General features: G+C 35.0%; 1 protein-coding gene across 1 annotated transcript in view; it reads left to right on the forward strand.

Moving 5' to 3' along the window:
* Window positions 1–18,436, forward strand: part of EPHA7 (EPH receptor A7) — a 164,137-nt gene that overhangs the window by 72,209 nt on the left and 73,492 nt on the right. Inside the window, exon 6 of the mRNA XM_024731803.1 lies at window positions 6,379–6,402. Within this exon, the coding sequence (XP_024587571.1) occupies window positions 6,379–6,402 (24 nt within the window). The remainder of the gene's footprint in view (window positions 1–6,378; window positions 6,403–18,436) is intronic.

An 18,436-nucleotide genomic window follows, 5' to 3' on the forward strand; every position in this document is an offset into this window, starting at 1 on the left:
AAAAAAAAAAAAAGAATCTAACATAGATTATGAGTCTGAATTTTGTTTGAAAAAAAGACTGCCTTTGTTCTTTTCTAATACATTATTGTAACCTTGTTTTCTCCTTGTTTTGACATCTCATCCCGTTTTCACATATCCCTGACATCACTAAGAACCCAGATTTGGCCTCACATAAATTTCATTGTTGAGAACTCAATAATCTCAGAAATAGAGGTCATAAGAGAAAAGATGTTAATTCTGTTAAGATAAACTATGCATTTATCATTCTTAATATAAAATGTTGCTTAATTATTATACTAATATATATTTTCTTCATATAAAATAAAGTATATATAGGTATAGATATAGTTACATTTTATGTTATGCTTTTTGTTTTCTTAGTTCTTTTTCTCCGTAGTTTCTTTGCTTTCCTCAGACATTTTAAATTATGCTCATCTATAAAAATGTAGAACTACCTAAAAGTTTGGAAACTTTATTCTTGCTATTTTTCTGTATGATAATACTAAGCCTTCACCTTTTATTTTGAGTCACATTTCCTTTATCTTTAAAAATTGCATAAACAACAAACAGAAAGCCATGATGCTATTTCACCAAACCTTGGGAATTATTATGATTTGTAAGTCACTTCTCATGCACCTGCTGCATTAAATACTGGTGTTATGTTTGAAAAGATACTAACTGACCTCCTTTAGACTGCTGTCTGACTACTTTGATGTTTCATTATTTTCTTCAATCCAGGGATGAAATGGATGAATGGATCTTAATTATAGTGTCCTGGTGACTCTTTTTTCAGACCATTTTTCTGGACAAGCATCAGCTAATCTGACAAATCATGAACAGTTTACTTTATAGTTTGGCTGGGCTTAAGTTACTAACTGGAACCTGCAGGGAACATAAAGAACAGTGTCTCCTGATAAAATGCATTGGATGTTTACCATGCCTGTCTTCAATTTTAATCAGTAACCTTTAGGAATGGAGAGCTATAAACAGATAATTCTCTGACAGATGTATTTTTATATGTTCACCTATAACACTTCAAACAAAAACAGGCCCTGTGTATCAAATTTACACATCTAAAATCTTATTGTGTCTTTGCCTATGAAAGCTACATAATTATTTGAGGGTTTTTAATAGTAAATCAATATTTACATTATTATTTAAAGATTTTCTTACACCAAAAATCTTTCAACTTTTATGCTGTTTTTTATTTTTTCTGAGACAGTGATTGGTTGTTTTTGTGAATTTCATATGCAGTCTACTAGATGACATGGTTTTCTTGTTCAGCATTAAGTTTGTTTTTGTAGACAAGAAAACTATTATGTGTTTTCTTTATACAGGTCAGTAAAAGCAAGATGTGTTCATTAGTTAAACAAATGAGTAACATGTAAAACCATATTTTCCAATAACTATCATTTAACTGGACATTTTGCTTCATCTATCTTCTGTTAGGTGTGTACTAAACATACCTGAAAGAACTCAACATAGAAATTAGATGTAATATCCCTCTAAGTAACTGAAATTCCCCTGATGTTGTTATAAAACAGTTTTTAAATTGTTCTTAGATTGTAAATAAATGTATTGACAGTAAAGAATTAACAACACATCCAGGAAGACTTTATATAATTATGATGTAAAATACGTCTTATGCCATTCAGTTTATCTAATTTATAACTCTGTTTGATTACCCCAGCAAGCCTTTCATCTATAGAATTGCACCCTGAGGGCTAGTCAGTTTATTAATTCATCACTTGTTCTTTTATGGTTGCATCCCTATTACAGTATGAACATACGATGATATTCTTTTCTGAAAGCTGCCAGCCAACTGGTTCCAGTCTAGCTGACCTTTTGTTTGTAACTATGATCCTAATAGTTTTTCTGTTGGCTTCTGTTTCTAATAGGTTGCATTACAATCTACCTTTTTGTCTTATGGTATCATGATGAGGATAGGCCAGCAAGAGTGAATTCCACACCTGCAATTACAGAGCTTTATAAAGAGGAAAGACCTGCTTCAAGTTAACCTGTAGTCTTTTTTAAAATGCCTTTTGATTTATCTGTCACCTGATCCATCAGCAATGAATAATTTTCATGGAAGTTGCACTTTAATTACATTCCCATTTGACTTGCATTATCAAGCCCTATCTAGGTAATTAATCTCACCAAGTATCCAATTTCGGCCTTTATTGCTGGCAGGCAGGCCTCTTGAATTATGTGTGCTTGAATGGGTCTTGGGTCATTTTAACCAGGCAGACCCTGAAAGAGATCTGGGGCCTTCCAAATCCTGGAACCGTGACTCAGAAAGTTTTTTTTTTTTTTCTTAGATATTGTGATTAAATTATATTTGACATCAAAAGTACACTTCCATCTTTAATGAGGCCTATAGATTACTGTAATCATGAAAGCCTTCACTTTTAGCTACAGCCAATCTGTACGTAATTTTATATGTGGGGAGCTGTGCTCAGTTGTTAACTGTAGCTAACATCTGTATCAACCTGCTGATATAAATTTGCCACAGTTCACCACCTACACTTAAGCGTGTTCCTTTAGTTCAGGATTTAAGATTTACATGAATTTAGGTGAATATTTGAGAGTTAAAAGACGGTTAGATCAAAATTAGAATCACAATTATCCTGCTTTATATCTAGTCATATACTTTTCAAAAGTTTTCTTTGTTCTGAATTAACAAATAACTCACCTTTTATGTTTCCCCTATCTTTTGATGATTTTCATTAAGGAATTACTGATACCAATTCATGCCAAAGTTCAATGATCTTACCAAGTTAGCTTACACCCATACATACCATATATATATATTCTGAAATATATAACCTGCCTTTCTGTTATAGCGTTGTTTTAAATCTAGTGCAAAAATTTCAGTGTGCTTTGTGATTTTCTAATTTGGAAATTATGCTTATAAGGAATATAGTTTTTACTTCTCTACTCTGAAGACATTTCAAAAAACACTGGGAGCTTCTTGAAAATCAAATTAAAATATGGTGTAAATAGATCAGTTGCCTGTGAAAGTGATCTTAATATCTGTCAATTTTTTAAGCCTTAGATTGCCTGATTAGTAGAAGAGAAGGCTGTCCAATCTTTTGTAGACTAAATAGGCTATAATGTTTAAACAGTACGATATTTTGGAAAATATGGACTGGTGATACTGAAAAAAAAGGATGAGTACTTCTCCACCTTCTACTATCACCTTTGCATGGTTAATCGTGTACATCTCCGCCGCTTACTCTGACCCCTCTCACAAATTCATGCCGTGTATCTCCACAAGGCCATAGGTTATGATTGAATTTATTAGTATTCTGCCATCAAACCAAACGCTACACAGAAAAAAGTCTAACTAGTTTTTAAAAAATCTCTTAATATGTAACTTTAATTTTTGACCCTTTGTTTTTTAGACAAATAGTTCAACACATTTTAATGGGATACATATCATGGATTCCAAAAGCATTTAACACAAGTTTGTAAGAATCACGTAGTATTTTTTTATCCAAGTATTAGTTTCCCTTGTCATTTAGAAATGAGTCTTCTATTTTTTTCACAGTGGTTTAATTGCAAGAATATATAGAAATGTTTTACCATTCATAATATTTCTAGAATGGAGATGCAATAATTCAATTTAATCTATTTTGACTAGATATGTTCATAATTATTGCTTACCAGCTACAAGATAGCTTAACTCAGAATTTAATTTGGCCAGGGATATTTGCTACTGAATGGTTCACTATTGTGAATTCCTCACACATCTGTATATATGTGTGTATGTGCACACACATCTGTATATATACACACATGCACATCCAGATATGTACATACCATGTTGTATGAATATGTACGAATTCATATTAGACATTTTTTTTTGGGGGGGTACGTGGGCCTCTCACTGCTGTGGCCTCTCCCATTGCAGAGCACGGGCTCTGGGCATGCAGGCTCAGCGGCCATGGTTCACAGGCCCAGCCGCTCCGCGGAACGTGGGATCTTCCCGGACCGGGGCACGAACCCGCGTCCCCTGCATCGGCAGGTGGACTCTCAACCACTGCGCCACCAGGGAAGCCCCATATTAGACATTTTGAAAGGAATTATTTCCTTTATGAGTACACTATTAACATATATGCCCCTGATAATTAGATATATAGTATCTCTTAGTTATATTTCCTCTTAAATGTTAATAGCCAAACAAGGAGCTTATGACTTTTCAACATCTGTCCCTACATTTAGCTTCTTTTTGACATTTCTGATTCATGATGGTTTGTATTTTTCAGTAATTGTTATTGTTCCCTGTAACATCATTTTGAATTGGAATATAACAAATATAATTAATGTTCACAGATTAAGGAATTGAGACTTAAATGAGAAAGACTGTTATATAGCATCATATAGTAAATCAGTAGACTCTAGTTTAGAATTTAGGAATGGTTTGTTAACTAGAAACATTCTATCAAAGTTATTTTGCTTTTCTTCCATATATTCTTTGATGTTGATCTTTTTCAGTGTATTGACTTGCCAAAAATATTTATTGCTTAGGCTGTTTACAGAGCCCATAAATATATCAAAATAAAATCAGTTTCTACATAATAGTGCATGGAGAGATAGGTAGACTTAAAAGACACATTATATAAGTTTGACTTAGAATGCTGGATTTGGAATCAGTGTTTGAATCCATGCTATACAAGTTGTTTTTTGACCTTGGGCAATTAATGCAATCTCTATATCTTACTAGTTAAGTAGGTATGACATAAAGCAATACATGAAAAAGTTTTATAAAATAAAAACACTTTGCAGTTGTCATTGGGTGGTGTTGATATACTAGAATGGAAATTTGAACAGCTGTGCTATAAATTTGTAGCAAAAGCACTGTCTTGGAAAAATTAGCAAAATAATACTGATTATAGCAAAAATTAATATTGACCTCATTCTCCCAATATGTAGTCTTCTCAATAACCAGGCCTATGAAAGTAAAGGCATTTCTAAAAACCTATTTCTGGGTAAAACCATCATAATTCAGAGAATTCCAGGAATTAATAACAGGTGTATTAGATATAATTGATTTCATAAAATGAACTTTGAATTCTTAAGACCCTATCCCACAATAAATTAAAAACCTATTTTTATTGCCAGTTTTCATATTATTTTACTTTTAGAAAATGATGCTCAGTATCAATGTTAAAATTTAATATGTTTTAGGATTTAATTTAACATAAAGTTTAATTTTCTAGATATATGGAGATATTATAGCTATATACAATTTACTACTCCATCAGAATATAGGGATCTTCCACTTTTAGGCTCAATCTATATTGTATTTTGAGGGTACGATAATATAAATCTAGAAGAAAATGATTTTATAGAAACAAATTGGAAGTATTCTAAAGATCAATAATCTTTAGTTATGCTTTTAAAAGATATCCTAGTATCCATCTCCATTAAATAATAAGAGAATTAAAGTGACCTATTTTTGTTTTGATTATTATTTAATATCCAGATATAGCTGAAAGCTTTGAAGAAATTTTAAATACCTGGGAACATCTATATTTGTAAGTTAAGCCCATTTATGGCAAACTGAGAGTAGGAGAAATATGGTTTATTGAAATAACAGTTTAGAGAGAAAGTTGAATTTCAGTGGTTCAGATATGGTATAGGATCACAAGCAGAGTATTCCATTTTGTAACTCTGTACAAGCTTACTTAGTACCTGGAAACTGTTCTCTTGTTTGGTATATTTGATTGGTTTCTACTTTTCCAGTGGTTTTTTTTTCTGTTGGCTAAAACATGAGCCACTGAATACACATTCTTGCACACACACCCTGCTTAGATAACTTCAAACGATTGGGGGAAAAAATGCAAGAATTAGGAAGCCAAAAGATGTAAAAAAAGAAAGAGGGAGGAGAGCATGACTTTGCACATGCATTCTAGTTTTGGATGGAATAATATATGACAGCTGTTCCAGACTGACCTTTACCTCAGAAAGTCCTTGTCTGCCTTTTACATTTCTACCCCCAGGGGCTGTTGATGGGGACTTTTGGCAACATGACAATATTCTTGGGCCTCCTGTCCTGGAGTTTTATACTGTTTGACATGTCATCTCTTTCTCTTTTCTTTTCTTTTCTTTTCTTTTCTTTCCTTCCTCCCTCCCTCCACCCGCCCCCAACCTTTTCTCTCTCCTTTCTGCCTTTCCTACCTTCCTGTTTGATTTGGTGGTGAGCAGCAACTAGGTACAGAAAATAAACATGCTACAATATGAAACCACTATTCCAGTGTCACAAGAGTCGTATAAATGGTAAACAAAGAACAGGTTGTTCCCTGAGAATTCATTTCTTTGCCTCCAGTACGCTGCTGCTTTTTCCATCCTGTGATATTTACTTCTCTTTCTTAGGTACATCTGACCTGAGAGCTGCAGGTATGAGATCAGTGGTGAGAATAACAACAGATTTGTCTCTGATACTGTCCTGTTTGATATGGAAAAATATTGGAATATTTTCTTTTCCTGCTAGCTCTCTATGAGAGAAATTTCTCAATTATTGACTGAATGCATTTATACAAATCTGCACGAGTGGTTTTTAAAACTAGGTGTTTGAGACCTTTTGAAAATAGGATTTTCTTTCCTTTGGGTGATTCAAAATTCTCTTCAATAAAAAGCAGCACTATGTCTAGACTGATTTTATATTTGTAAAAGTAGCTTTTTCTAAGGGTAGACTTGGTCAGAGAACTACCCACAGAAAAGTAGGTCTCATTTCTAATCTGTATTCCAAAGAATAAAAATAGAGTCTTTTAGTACAGCCTTATTCAACCAGTGTGTAAATACATTCACTTACTACAAGATCTTGTGATTCTGACCTTTTAGAAATGGTGTGTGGTCACTGGAAGCTTGCTTTTGATCACAGGTAGTCTTTGACATTATTGAGCAATCTTATCCTTGAGGATCTTTCTCTAGTGTTCTGGGTCAGTCTCCCGTGGGAGAAAAGTGAGGTTTTTGTGGAGTTGAAAACAAAGCAGCAGTACACTCTTCTATTGTTTAAGGTACTTTTCTGTGAAGATTCTCACTGTAGTTAATGTGCCTTCAGCCACATACAGCAAAACCATACCATCAGTCACTTTTAATTACTCCTTTAAACTTCACTCATGCCTCTTTCTTAACCACTTCCAGCCCCCATCCCTAAGGATGCCGAACAAAAGGAACAAGTTAGCTGATATAAGCTTCTTTGTTTTTTTTTCTTCCTTTTCTATAGTGTTTAATAAAGGAGATCCAATTTATATCACTCTAAGCACCATCCAGATTTATGGTAAAATTGTTAAATTGGAAGAAGGATGCCATGCAAACAAAGCAAGAGAGATTACTCTTGGCTGCTTGAGGGGTAGCTGCTGTTGGAGCTGGTCATGGGGAAAACTGCTTCTCCTGTTCTTAGAAGGTGTAAAAGGCGTTGTACACCTGTACATTTGACTCCCCATTAGGCTTTCAAAGTGGTGGGCTCACTATATCAAAACAGTTTGTAATAAACAGCATGTGAGTAGAATCTGAAACTTTATGTATGTTTTGCACTTGCACGGTTTACTGATGCTAAACTCATTGAAGAGAGTACGAGGAATATTCCTCTGAGCCATCTTAAGAATCAAGAGCAATGTTGTAAATGAAGTTACACAATGGTTATACGTTATTTTTCTCTCTTATGTTAAAAAGCCTTATAGTAGTTGAAAGGCTTGAAAGTTTTGGTATTCAGTACTCTACATAAACTTTTTAAGTTTTTTCCCTTTTATGATACTATTTTAAGTGTGCTTTTAAAAATGTATAAATTACAAGTAGACCTTATCCAATTTATATCGTGTAACAAGGATAATACCTGTGCCTCTTTTCTAGAGAGAAAGCTGCATCATACATCTCTCATATCCTGTATAAATGTTTGGATCTCTATCCTACCAACTCTATAGACTATCAAGAGATGAATAAGGGAGTTCTTTATTAAATAGCTAAATAACTTCTTTCTCTCTGTTTAAGTTTTCACCAAATACAAAGGAAAATGATGTAATTTACAGTGATTCATATTTCAGTAAGAAATTATTGTTATAAGAATTCAGAAACTATAACTAATTTCCAGGTCTCCATTTTTACTTTTTATAGATAACATGGGATTTAAAATTTAAAAACAAAAACTGTGGATGATTATCATAATGTCACTAAATTATGGGTTAACTTATGGGTCCAATAGGTTTTTTGCCTTTTGCCCCTTTCTTTATCTTCGTACTCTGTATCTTTTCTGGTGGTCTCCTTCACAAAGCACAGGTGCTTTTTTAATTACAATTATTTCACTGCTTTTTGTTTAAGTAATTCCTTATGTCCCTAATGACAGCCAGAGCTTTAACTAATCCTTTGGAATTATAATGTAAATACCAATGAAATTGTAAAATTTTAAATAGAATTCATGTCCCAGGTTTGGTCAGGCCAAAAAGCTTATATTACAATCCTAGACAGATAATTTATCACACATGTAGATGATTACGCTTTACATTGGATGAAAAGTCTCATTTCGTTCTAATACTAAAAACAGAAGTAGAGAGAATTTTTATATTACTTGAGTACCCCCTTATATTTTAAGAGACAGAAAAAATAAGACTAAAAAGTAGTTAGTGATTCAGTCCTGCCTACTAACATTTTATTGACTCCCTAGTTTTGTGAGGAATATGTTATTATTAAGAACGCTGGGGAAAGTTAAGCAAATTGCCCCAGGTGATAAGTGTCTGGGTGAGCTGACCAGTGAGGTCAGACTGTGACCCATCCGCTTATCTCCTAGGTTATATTACTTCTTCCTGTTCTTGATTTTTGTAGTTGTGTTGTCTTATTTCTGGAGAAAAAGTCCATCCTAATAAACATGTGATGCATACGCAAACTGGAATATTTCTAAATACAGTCTACACATCACAAATCTATACCACTTTTGGATTAAGTGTAAAAGTATAACATACAATTATATTCATGGAATTCAGGGGATAAAACGGATTTGCATCACACTTTTAACCTTAATATTTGTGGATTTGATTCAGAATACCCCAGTTATAATGCATGGAAAACCCACAAGGACGTAGATTTCTACCCAGCGTATCAGCCATGGTAACATTTAACATACTTCTTTGGACATTTTTCCAACATTATATGTTCAGTTTGCTCTCTAGTAATGGAAAGTATTTCAAATTGTACGTGTTGTATATGCAGGTTAGAGAATTATCTCTAGAAATACCAAATTAATGTAATTAGAAATATAAAATTAGTTTCTATTATTTTGATAATTTTGAACCAGCATTTTTCATGTTTAAATTAAAACTTTACACAACTTGATTGCTTTAACTCTTTGCCAGACCACATTGTTCATCACATCAGTTTCTTTGAAAATTTGAAATTCAAAAACATCTTGAATAATATTTTCTACTTAACTGTATTGAAAATTTAAGGCATATTTCTAAAACATCTGTGGCTTTTGCCTTCAGGTGTATTAATAGGATGTGCACATAACCAATATTAATGTTTATATGAACTTGCTTACTTTTGCCATGAACAAGAATATTATAATGTAGCACAGAAATTTAACTTCATTAAAGTTATAATTGAGTTCCTGTGTAAACACTGCATATAATAAAAATATAAGCCACTTAGCAAAGAAAGAAATGGAATTTGCAATGTTTATAAACGTTCATATCAGATTAAAGATTACAAATATACAAAGCTCACACTCTATAAATAACTGTTCGTTGTTTATAGTATGTTCTCTTCATAGTCAGAGCCAGTTAGCAGAAGTGAAACTTGCCAATGAAAATAAGAAGAGTTAAAATATCTGTTGTTGTATATATTTTATGAACACTGTTATTCATTTATTAACCTTCCAAAAAGGCTTTTTATTCGTTTATTTTAATTTTTCGCTTGATTCAGTTCCACTCCTCAGCCCCCCCACCCCCAGGTCCATGGAGCTTCACTGTAAACATTCTGTGAATACAGTTCTGTGAGAATATTCTTAAACAGGTGCTCTCATTCAACGTGTTTTCTGTGGTCACGCACCTAAAAATGTAAGGTGCATAGTTAAGTGCAAAATACATACTTCTTGAGAAAGTAGATTTACTTTCTTCCAGTTTTATTGAGATATAATTGACATACAGCACTGTATAAGTTTAAGGTGTACAGCAGCTTCATGATTTGACTTATAAACGTCATGAAATGATTGCCACAGTCAGTTTAGTGAACATTCATCACCTCATATATATTCAAAAGAAAAAGAAAAAGAAAACAGTTTTTCCCTGTGAAGAGCTCTTAAGATTTCCTCTCTTTACAACTGTCATATATAACATACAGCCATGTTAATTATATTTATCATGTTGGACATTACATCCCTAGTACTTATTTACCTTGTAACCAGAAGTCTGTACCATTGGACAACCTTCATCGCCATACAAAGATACCACATTATTATTAAATGTTTTCCCCACACTGTACATTTCATTCCTGTGACTCATTTATTTTGTAACTGGAAGTTTGTACCTCTTAATTTCCCTCACTATTTCACTAATAAAATATATTTTTCTATTTTATTTAATTAAAATAGATACTGCTAATTAATTAGATTATAATACATTATTTCTATTGAATTGAACTATGTGAGTAAATGTGACTTAGAGTTGTCTGTGTTCCCCTTAAGGCAGAGTTGATATAATGGACTCCTTTTCATTCAGTAGTGGCTTGTGGATACTTTGGGACAGACAGAAAGACATAGTGGTTTACACTAGCAGCTGAAAAGTGAAAAATACATACCACTGAAGAAATAATTGATAAACTAAACAATGTATAAAGAGTTGTTGATATTTCTCACGTATACACAAATAATACTGAGAAATTTATTAGGTGAAAAAGCACTGTTGCCTCAATTGTTTGTATATTTCAAATGGAAAAATTATTTGTCCTCAGTTATATAAATTATTTCTTTAACTCTTTGTGATCGTTTCTTTGAAAAAGTTTATGTGCGTACATAAACAAATCTAGTGTGCATTCTAGAAGGAATCTCTTTTTTGAAGTAAGTTCTAAAAGAAAAAAAAGAGACCTATGTCTGTGTTTGATTTGAGGGAGCTCCAGAGCATGCCCTTTATATTTTTTTTTTGGATAAAGATGTAACTCATATTTCAGGAAGGCATGTATTCAAGAGTTGCAGAATTTGGAAAGGGTTTATGGGTGGAGAAAACTGAGAAAGACATTTGGATTTAGCTAGAAGGATATCAATGGAAACCTTAGAAAACATGGTTTTATTATAGTGGTGTGACTATATGAGAAATGACACTGGAGGAGAAACTCTGTTTTTAGGCCATCTCTGTTTACTGCTTCTCCTAAAGTACAGTGATATTCCTTATTTATAGTATTCTGATTTATACATTCTTTGCCAAAAGTTATACCTAAAATCTTATAGTTTTACCACATTACCATGTTGCTAATTTATATTTCAACATTGCAAACTTTTCTTCAAATAGCCATGGTTTATTGAAATGTTTGATCACTCTTAAATGTGAATATGATCAGACAAATCTTCTACTGTAAAGCCATTTAAGAAATCCTCAATATTGTAGTTAAGTGTGTGTGTTCTCCATAAAGAAAAGTCCTAAGATCAGTTCTAGGGTAAGTCAATAAATGCTTGACACCTAATGCCCAAGCTAACAAGGAAGAGAGGGAATAATATTTTGGGGGGGGCTTTGAAGAAAATGCTGTTGATTGCCTTGGATAAACAGTTTATCCATGATTACCACTTTATGCATTATTTGGAAAAATTTAATTAGTGTGTTTACCATTGTATACAAGGACTATTCCAAGCTTCCCTTAGCCATCTCCTCCCCTTATCCCACTGATTGTGACATTTTTCTCCACTCCACCAAAAATGTAGTTTGTTTTTTTTTTCTTTGCGGTACACGGGCCTCTCACCGTTGTGGCCTCTCCTGTCGCGGAGTACAGGCTCCGGACGCGCAGGCTCAGCAGCCATGGCTCATGGACCCAGCCGCTCCGCGGCATGTGGGATCCTCCCGGACCGAGGCACGAACCCGTGTCCCCTGCATCGGCAGGCGGACTCTCAACCACTGCGCCACCAGGGAAGCCCCAAAAATGTAGTTTTTATTTTGACCGGTGTAAAATGATGGATCTGGTTATACTTTGGGTGAGAGTTTACATTGCTAATGATTTAATTCAACAATATCATTGCTCAGTATCTTCTACTCCAAGACTAGATCTTTGTTTTTGATTTCACCTCAGCTGTTGAGCATAGTAGAAAAAAGATGGAGCCCTCAAGCAAGAGAGACATGGTTTTACTTTCTAGTTCTGCCACATTACTATTGTATGAAGTAAACAATATATAAAGCAAGATTATTTTATATATAACATTATCAGAAGTTCTTGAGAAAATGACAAAAAATATTTGAGAAAATCCAAGAAGTCCTAAATTTATTTAACCTCAGTCATGCTTTCTAAGGTATGGAATGTATACTTCGGGAAATGTCCCCTTATTTTCAGTTCTACAGAGAACAACTATATTGGAAAAGTACTTGAAAAATCAAATATATCAGGATTCATAGTTCATGGTATAGCACTCACATTCTTTATCAGGTGTGGAGTAAAATTCTTGGAAGAGCTCTTGGACCAAATGCTGTTGCTGTGTTAGTGTGTCTAAAAATGACAATTTAATTTCATATATGTGTTAATATCGCTTATGGTCTGGCTTGGACGTTAATTGATAAAACCTTTCAAACTTTTTGTCTGAAATAAAAACTGCTGATAATTGGCTATTAAAAATTTCAGTTATTTCTGCTTAGAAAGTAAATGGTAATTGTTTAGTGGCCAATGTCTCCTTTAGAACTTGAGGGGCAAGCTCTGTAGTTGTTTATCTTAGGCATATATTACTTATATCATTACAATACAGATCTGGAGAAAGATGATATTTGTTCAGTCTGACACTAAAATATGAAATTTCTAAAGGAGACAAAAGTTGAAAGTTAATGGTAATTTAAAAAACTAAATAACTTCATTAATCTCAGTTTCGAGGAGTTCGTTATCTGCATGTATTTAAATGATGAGACTTTCACTGTTATGATGTCATCATTACAAGCTGATTTTGATCATGAAAGGTGGTTTCGAACATGGATTTTATAATGCAGTTTTGGTGTTCTTTGTCTACAAAATATTTCCTTTCTTCTTTTCCTTTCTTAATTTTGTTATCTTTAAGAACTTAGAACTTTGCCTATTTTGTTTACTTTGTTGTTAACTCAGAGTATTATTTTGTTCATGGTGTGCATGTAGTTTGCTTAAGGAGACCACGCCATCTTTCCCCCCTATGTCCCCCAGTGAATCTTTCTCCTATTATTTAAGTTTTGTGCTTTGAGGGGCACATTGATTACGTAGAGCTTTCATGGGCGTTCTCTAATGAGAATGTATTATTACCCAGAGTGAATAGTGACCCTATAATCCTTTTCAGTTGCTATAACTCAGGAACCAATGTCCTAGGAGAAATCTTGGTATCCAAAAATAATAAAGCTGGGTAAGACCAGCTTACCTCTATTTTGAGTTAGGAAAGAAATCAATAAAGTGTGATGTATGGTGCACTTCTAGGAAGATGAGGAATCCATCACACCAGACCTCTTCCCAGCTGGCTGATTGTTGATAATTCACTGGTGACATGCTTTCCCTTAAAACTTTCATTCATGGAATTCCCTGGCCGTCCAGTATTTAGGATTCTGTGCTTTCACTGCCAGGACCCGGGTTCGATCCCTGGTCGAGGAACTAAGATCCTACAAGCCGTGCGGCATGGCCCAAAATAACCCTTTTATTCATTCCTTTATTATGCAAAAATCTTTATTCAGTATATCATAAATTTTATACATATTTCTAGGTGCTGAGAGAAAGAACTAGACAAAAAAAAAAATCCGCTCTTAAGATACTGCTAGTAGGAGTGAGATGCAGGGTGGAACAGACAAAAGTCTATTAAATGTGTGACGTATTAAAAACTAGATGATGTTGTCCAAATAGTGTAGGAAAGGCATGAACAGAGTGTCAGAGGGGTTGCAGTTTTTAAAACATTGTCAGAAAATATTTCTTGAGAAGATGACATTTGCATAAAAGCCTGAGTAAGATATGAAAGAAAACCAAGGGTAGGAAGAATGTTCCAGTCAGAGAGAACCCTCTGTGCGAGGTCCTGAGGAAGGAGCATGGTGGGCATGTTGGGCTGGGTGGAGGGGGTAGCTGGTGTAGGGAGATAGAAGAGAGTAGAGTGGGTGCCAGAGATTTAATGGGATTGGAGGATATTGTGTTGGTCCTTGTAGGTCATTGTAACCACTGGCTTTAGATGGAGATGGAAAGTTCCAACAGAGGAGTGACATCAGTCTACTTCCATTTTAACAATATAATTTGGCTGCTGTGTTAAAAATGGATAAGAGCTCAAGGGTGGAAGTGGGAAATTAGTTCCGGAGGTTATTGCAATAATCTAGAAGGGAGATGAAGTTGGACTGTGTTCGACTACTGACAATGGAATGGTAAGGAGTGGTGGTCTGAGTCTGGATACATTTTGAATATGGAGTCCACAAGATGAGTTGACTGTTGGAATGAGGGCTGTGAGAGAAAGAGCAATATCAAGGGTAATTCTGAGCATTTTAACCTGAGCAACTGAAAAGATGAAATTGCTAGTAACTCAGCTGTAGGAGATTATGAGAGGGAAAGGTATGAAGGAGAAAATTAGGAACTCAGTTTTGGATATGCTAAGTTTAAGATGCCTAAAGTTGGATATACAAATCTGGAATTCATGTGTGAGGTCCGTGATAGTGATATAAATCTGGAATTATCAGCAAGATATGGAATTTAAAGTAATGAAACTAAATGTGATCATACATGGAGTGAGTATAGCTAAAATCACAAAGAGGGTTCAGATCGAAGTGCCAGGGCAATGGGAGATGAGCAACATTCAGAAAAAAATGACGGAGCATGAATGGCCAGTGAGATAGGAGGAAAATTCAGAGTTTAATGCTCTGAAAACAAAGGAAGTGTTTCAAGGAGAAGGCAGTGATCTGTGTCAAATGTTAAAAGCCCTGCAAGGTGAGCAGTGAGAACTGAACTTTGGATGCAGTCAACTCAGCACGAGTCTGCCGGCCATCTCATATGCCTTTGATTGCACTAATCTATCGTCTGAGGATGTCTGACATTCAGCTGTGCTCTACACTTGTCACCTCCAACTGGGAGTATTGTGTCCAGTTATGATGCAACTCACAATCCTGCCACCTGAATACCAGTCAAAAGAATGGGTTTGGCTCACTTGGAGAAAACAGAGGACGATACCATAATAATCTTCAAAAAACTATGAAGCTTTATATCTAAGAAAATGTTTTCCTTATATTTGGTTATAATTTGTCTCTTTGTGGTTTCAGCCCATTCATTCATTTATTCATTAAATATTAAGTGCCTATTATATGTCAAACACTCTGCTGGCCACTGGAGACCAAGTAGTGTGCAAGGAGGGCAAGATCCCTATGTTCGTGGAGTAGATTGTTGGAAGAATTTTAGTCCAAAACTGTGATATGCCTTGTTGAGATTCCAGCTCTGTGGGTATTCTGCATTAGCAGGAAACTCACTCACTGAAAGTGAAAAGGGAAGAGAAAGTATAATCTCACCTTAAAAATTCAAGGAACAAAATATTTCTGTTTTAAAAATTGCTTTTTTTTTTTTTGCTTGTTTCTGCTTATAATTTCTAGTGAATTACTGAAAATCATCACACATAGTGGATTTAGATCACATGCTAGTCAGCCTTTCTTCTAAGGATGTTCTAGTTGTACTATTCATTAAACATTTAATACTCATATTAAATTCATTTAAAATCACTTCTTATACATGTTTAAATGACTCAGTGTTTTGTCAATGTTGTATTCTGACTTGGGTTGCGTTTTTACTCGTTTGTGAAACAAATATTTAGTGAGAGCTTACTGTATGTCAGGTAGTTTGCTGAGGGCTGGGAATTCTGTGGTAAAATGGGCATAGTATCCCATGGAACCTAGACTATTGGGGGAGATAGGTATCAGTCTCTTTTCCTTTTTGCTTCAACTTTCCGCGTAACATTATTCTTGAGTGTTCTTATGAGATTTTCATTAATAAGCTCTAGCCTATTAATAGGATTATCTGCTGTATGGCTGTTTGGTGAAGACATCAGGCAGTTTATAAGTCTAGAATTATTGTTCTTGAATAGTTGATGGATCTCACTGATGGCAAAGACAGGATGTTATGGCATTTTTTTCAGTAAGCGTAGGCATCAGCATTACATCTATCTTGAGCCAGCAAAGAAAACAGATAATTATTTAATCTCATGTGTTTGATGATAACCGTTTTTCTTGGCAAGTGTTTGAATTAAGCAAGTTTTCTTCATTGGTATTTCTATGATCAAAGTCCTTTTTTCAGCCAATTAAATATAATCAGAGTCTTCAAAGTGTATCTGAGTATATATAAAATATTAAAGGTACACCAGTATGTTCAAATCAATTTTTCTACTGCAAGCAAAATTGGTTCACTGTATACCTATTTTTAATATTAAAAAGGTGGTAGTTCGGCCTTCCCTAGTGGCGCAGTGGTTGAGAGCCCGCCTGCCGATGCAAGGGACACGGGTTCGTGCCCCGGTCCGGGAAGATCCCACATGCCGCAGAGCGGCTAGGCCCGTGAGCCATGGCCACTGAGCCTGTGCGTCCGGAGCCTGTGCTCCGCAGCGGGAGAGGCCACAACAGTGAGAGGCCCGCGTACCGCAAAAAAAAAAAAAAAAATTTAAAAAAGGTGGTAGTTCATTTTGTTGGAATATTTAAAAAATTCCTTTTACTTATTTTATCTTATTTTTCTCCTGGGTGCCCTAGTACATGTATTTGGCAGTGATAGGAATAGGTGTGAAGGGTAGGAAGCAGTAGTAAATAGTAGGATGTTGTATCTTCACTTTTACCAATTTAACCCAAGCTTGAAATTATGGAAAATTTTAGACAATAGATCCTAACAGATGCTTGGATCTTGTGAGTCAGTTACACATCACTGGTTTGGCCCATGTCATCGTGCAGCTGAATGGGCCTGGCAGTTGCTTTGAGGAAGGGGCATACTATCTCTTTTAGAAGAATACGGTGAAGAGTTTTTTACTTAGAGTTTTGATGATTAAAAGGAGATCGAAGAAGTAAGATAATGTTGACATTTCTATTAAATAAAAACCAGGCAGGACTAATTCTTTCTAAATTCCATTGGTCCTCTGCTTTGAACTGTATTTTATACAAGTATTTCCCAATGTTTATATATTGCTCTTGGCAATTCTGATTTTTTTTTTCCTTTCCTTAAAAAACCTTTTGGTCTACACCATAGGTATTTATATGCATTGTGATTTGGATCTTTTTTTCTTTCCTGCACTTTCTTTTCACTTGGGGAGGTGCAGAGATGGAAGCTAACAGGTGTTTTTCTCATAAAGATATTTAACTGGGGAAAATCTCCCTCTTTATGTGCTCCCTCCCTTTCCATCTCACTGTCCTCCCACCCATTCCCATACTTTTAGCCTACATAAACCCCAGTCCTAGAAAAGGTGTATTTATGGGAAAGAATGCTTTTTTCAGGATTATTATTAATTAAGTAGAAAATAAGATAGTGAGTTTACATAAGTTTAAGGCGTACAGCATAATGATTTGACTTACTGATACTGAGAAATGATTACTACAATAAGTATAGTTAACATGGTTCGGTTCTCTCTTTTCTTGGCCCTGTTTCTCAGAGTCTAAGAGTGGGTCTTCTATTTGCCACAGCATACTTGCAGACATATTTCTAAAGCACGACCATCAATGTTATCTAGAAGTAATGTACACGGTTCAGAGAATACGCAGTTTTCTGTTTCCAGACTTTTCCTTTTATTCATTAATATGTTGTATGAATTTTCTGATCCCATTTTTGCCTCAGTGACAATCCTGTTATATTTTTGTACTTCATACCTTTCATTTGCTCTTGGGTCTCCCAAAATCTAATAATGGTTTATAGATATTTCTTCCCCAAACTGAAAAACCTTCTAGCCGCTGAGGTTTATGGTATATTCTTTAACACCACCTGAAGTTAATCTCATTTTCAGGTAGAAACTTTAAAAAGTTACTTGAGGGCTTCCCTGGTGGTGCAGTGGTTGAGAGTCCGCCTGCCGATGTAGGGTACACGGGTTCGTGCCCTGGTCCGGGAGGATCCCACATGCTGCGGAGCGGCTGGGCCCGTGAGCCATGGCCGCTGAGTCTGCGCGTCCGGACCCTGTACTCCGCAGCGCGAGAGGCCGCGGCAGTGAGAGGCCCGTGTACCGCAAAAAAAAAAAAAAAAAAAAAAAATTACTTGAGATTTAATTGACCACTCTACATAACTAGAGGCCCAAGAAAAAACATTCTCATAAATATTATAAGGA

The sequence above is a fragment of the Neophocaena asiaeorientalis genome, unplaced genomic scaffold (assembly GCF_003031525.2).
Source record: "Neophocaena asiaeorientalis asiaeorientalis breed wild unplaced genomic scaffold, Neophocaena_asiaeorientalis_V1.1 scaffold232, whole genome shotgun sequence".
Classification (NCBI taxonomy): Eukaryota; Metazoa; Chordata; class Mammalia; order Artiodactyla; family Phocoenidae; genus Neophocaena; species Neophocaena asiaeorientalis.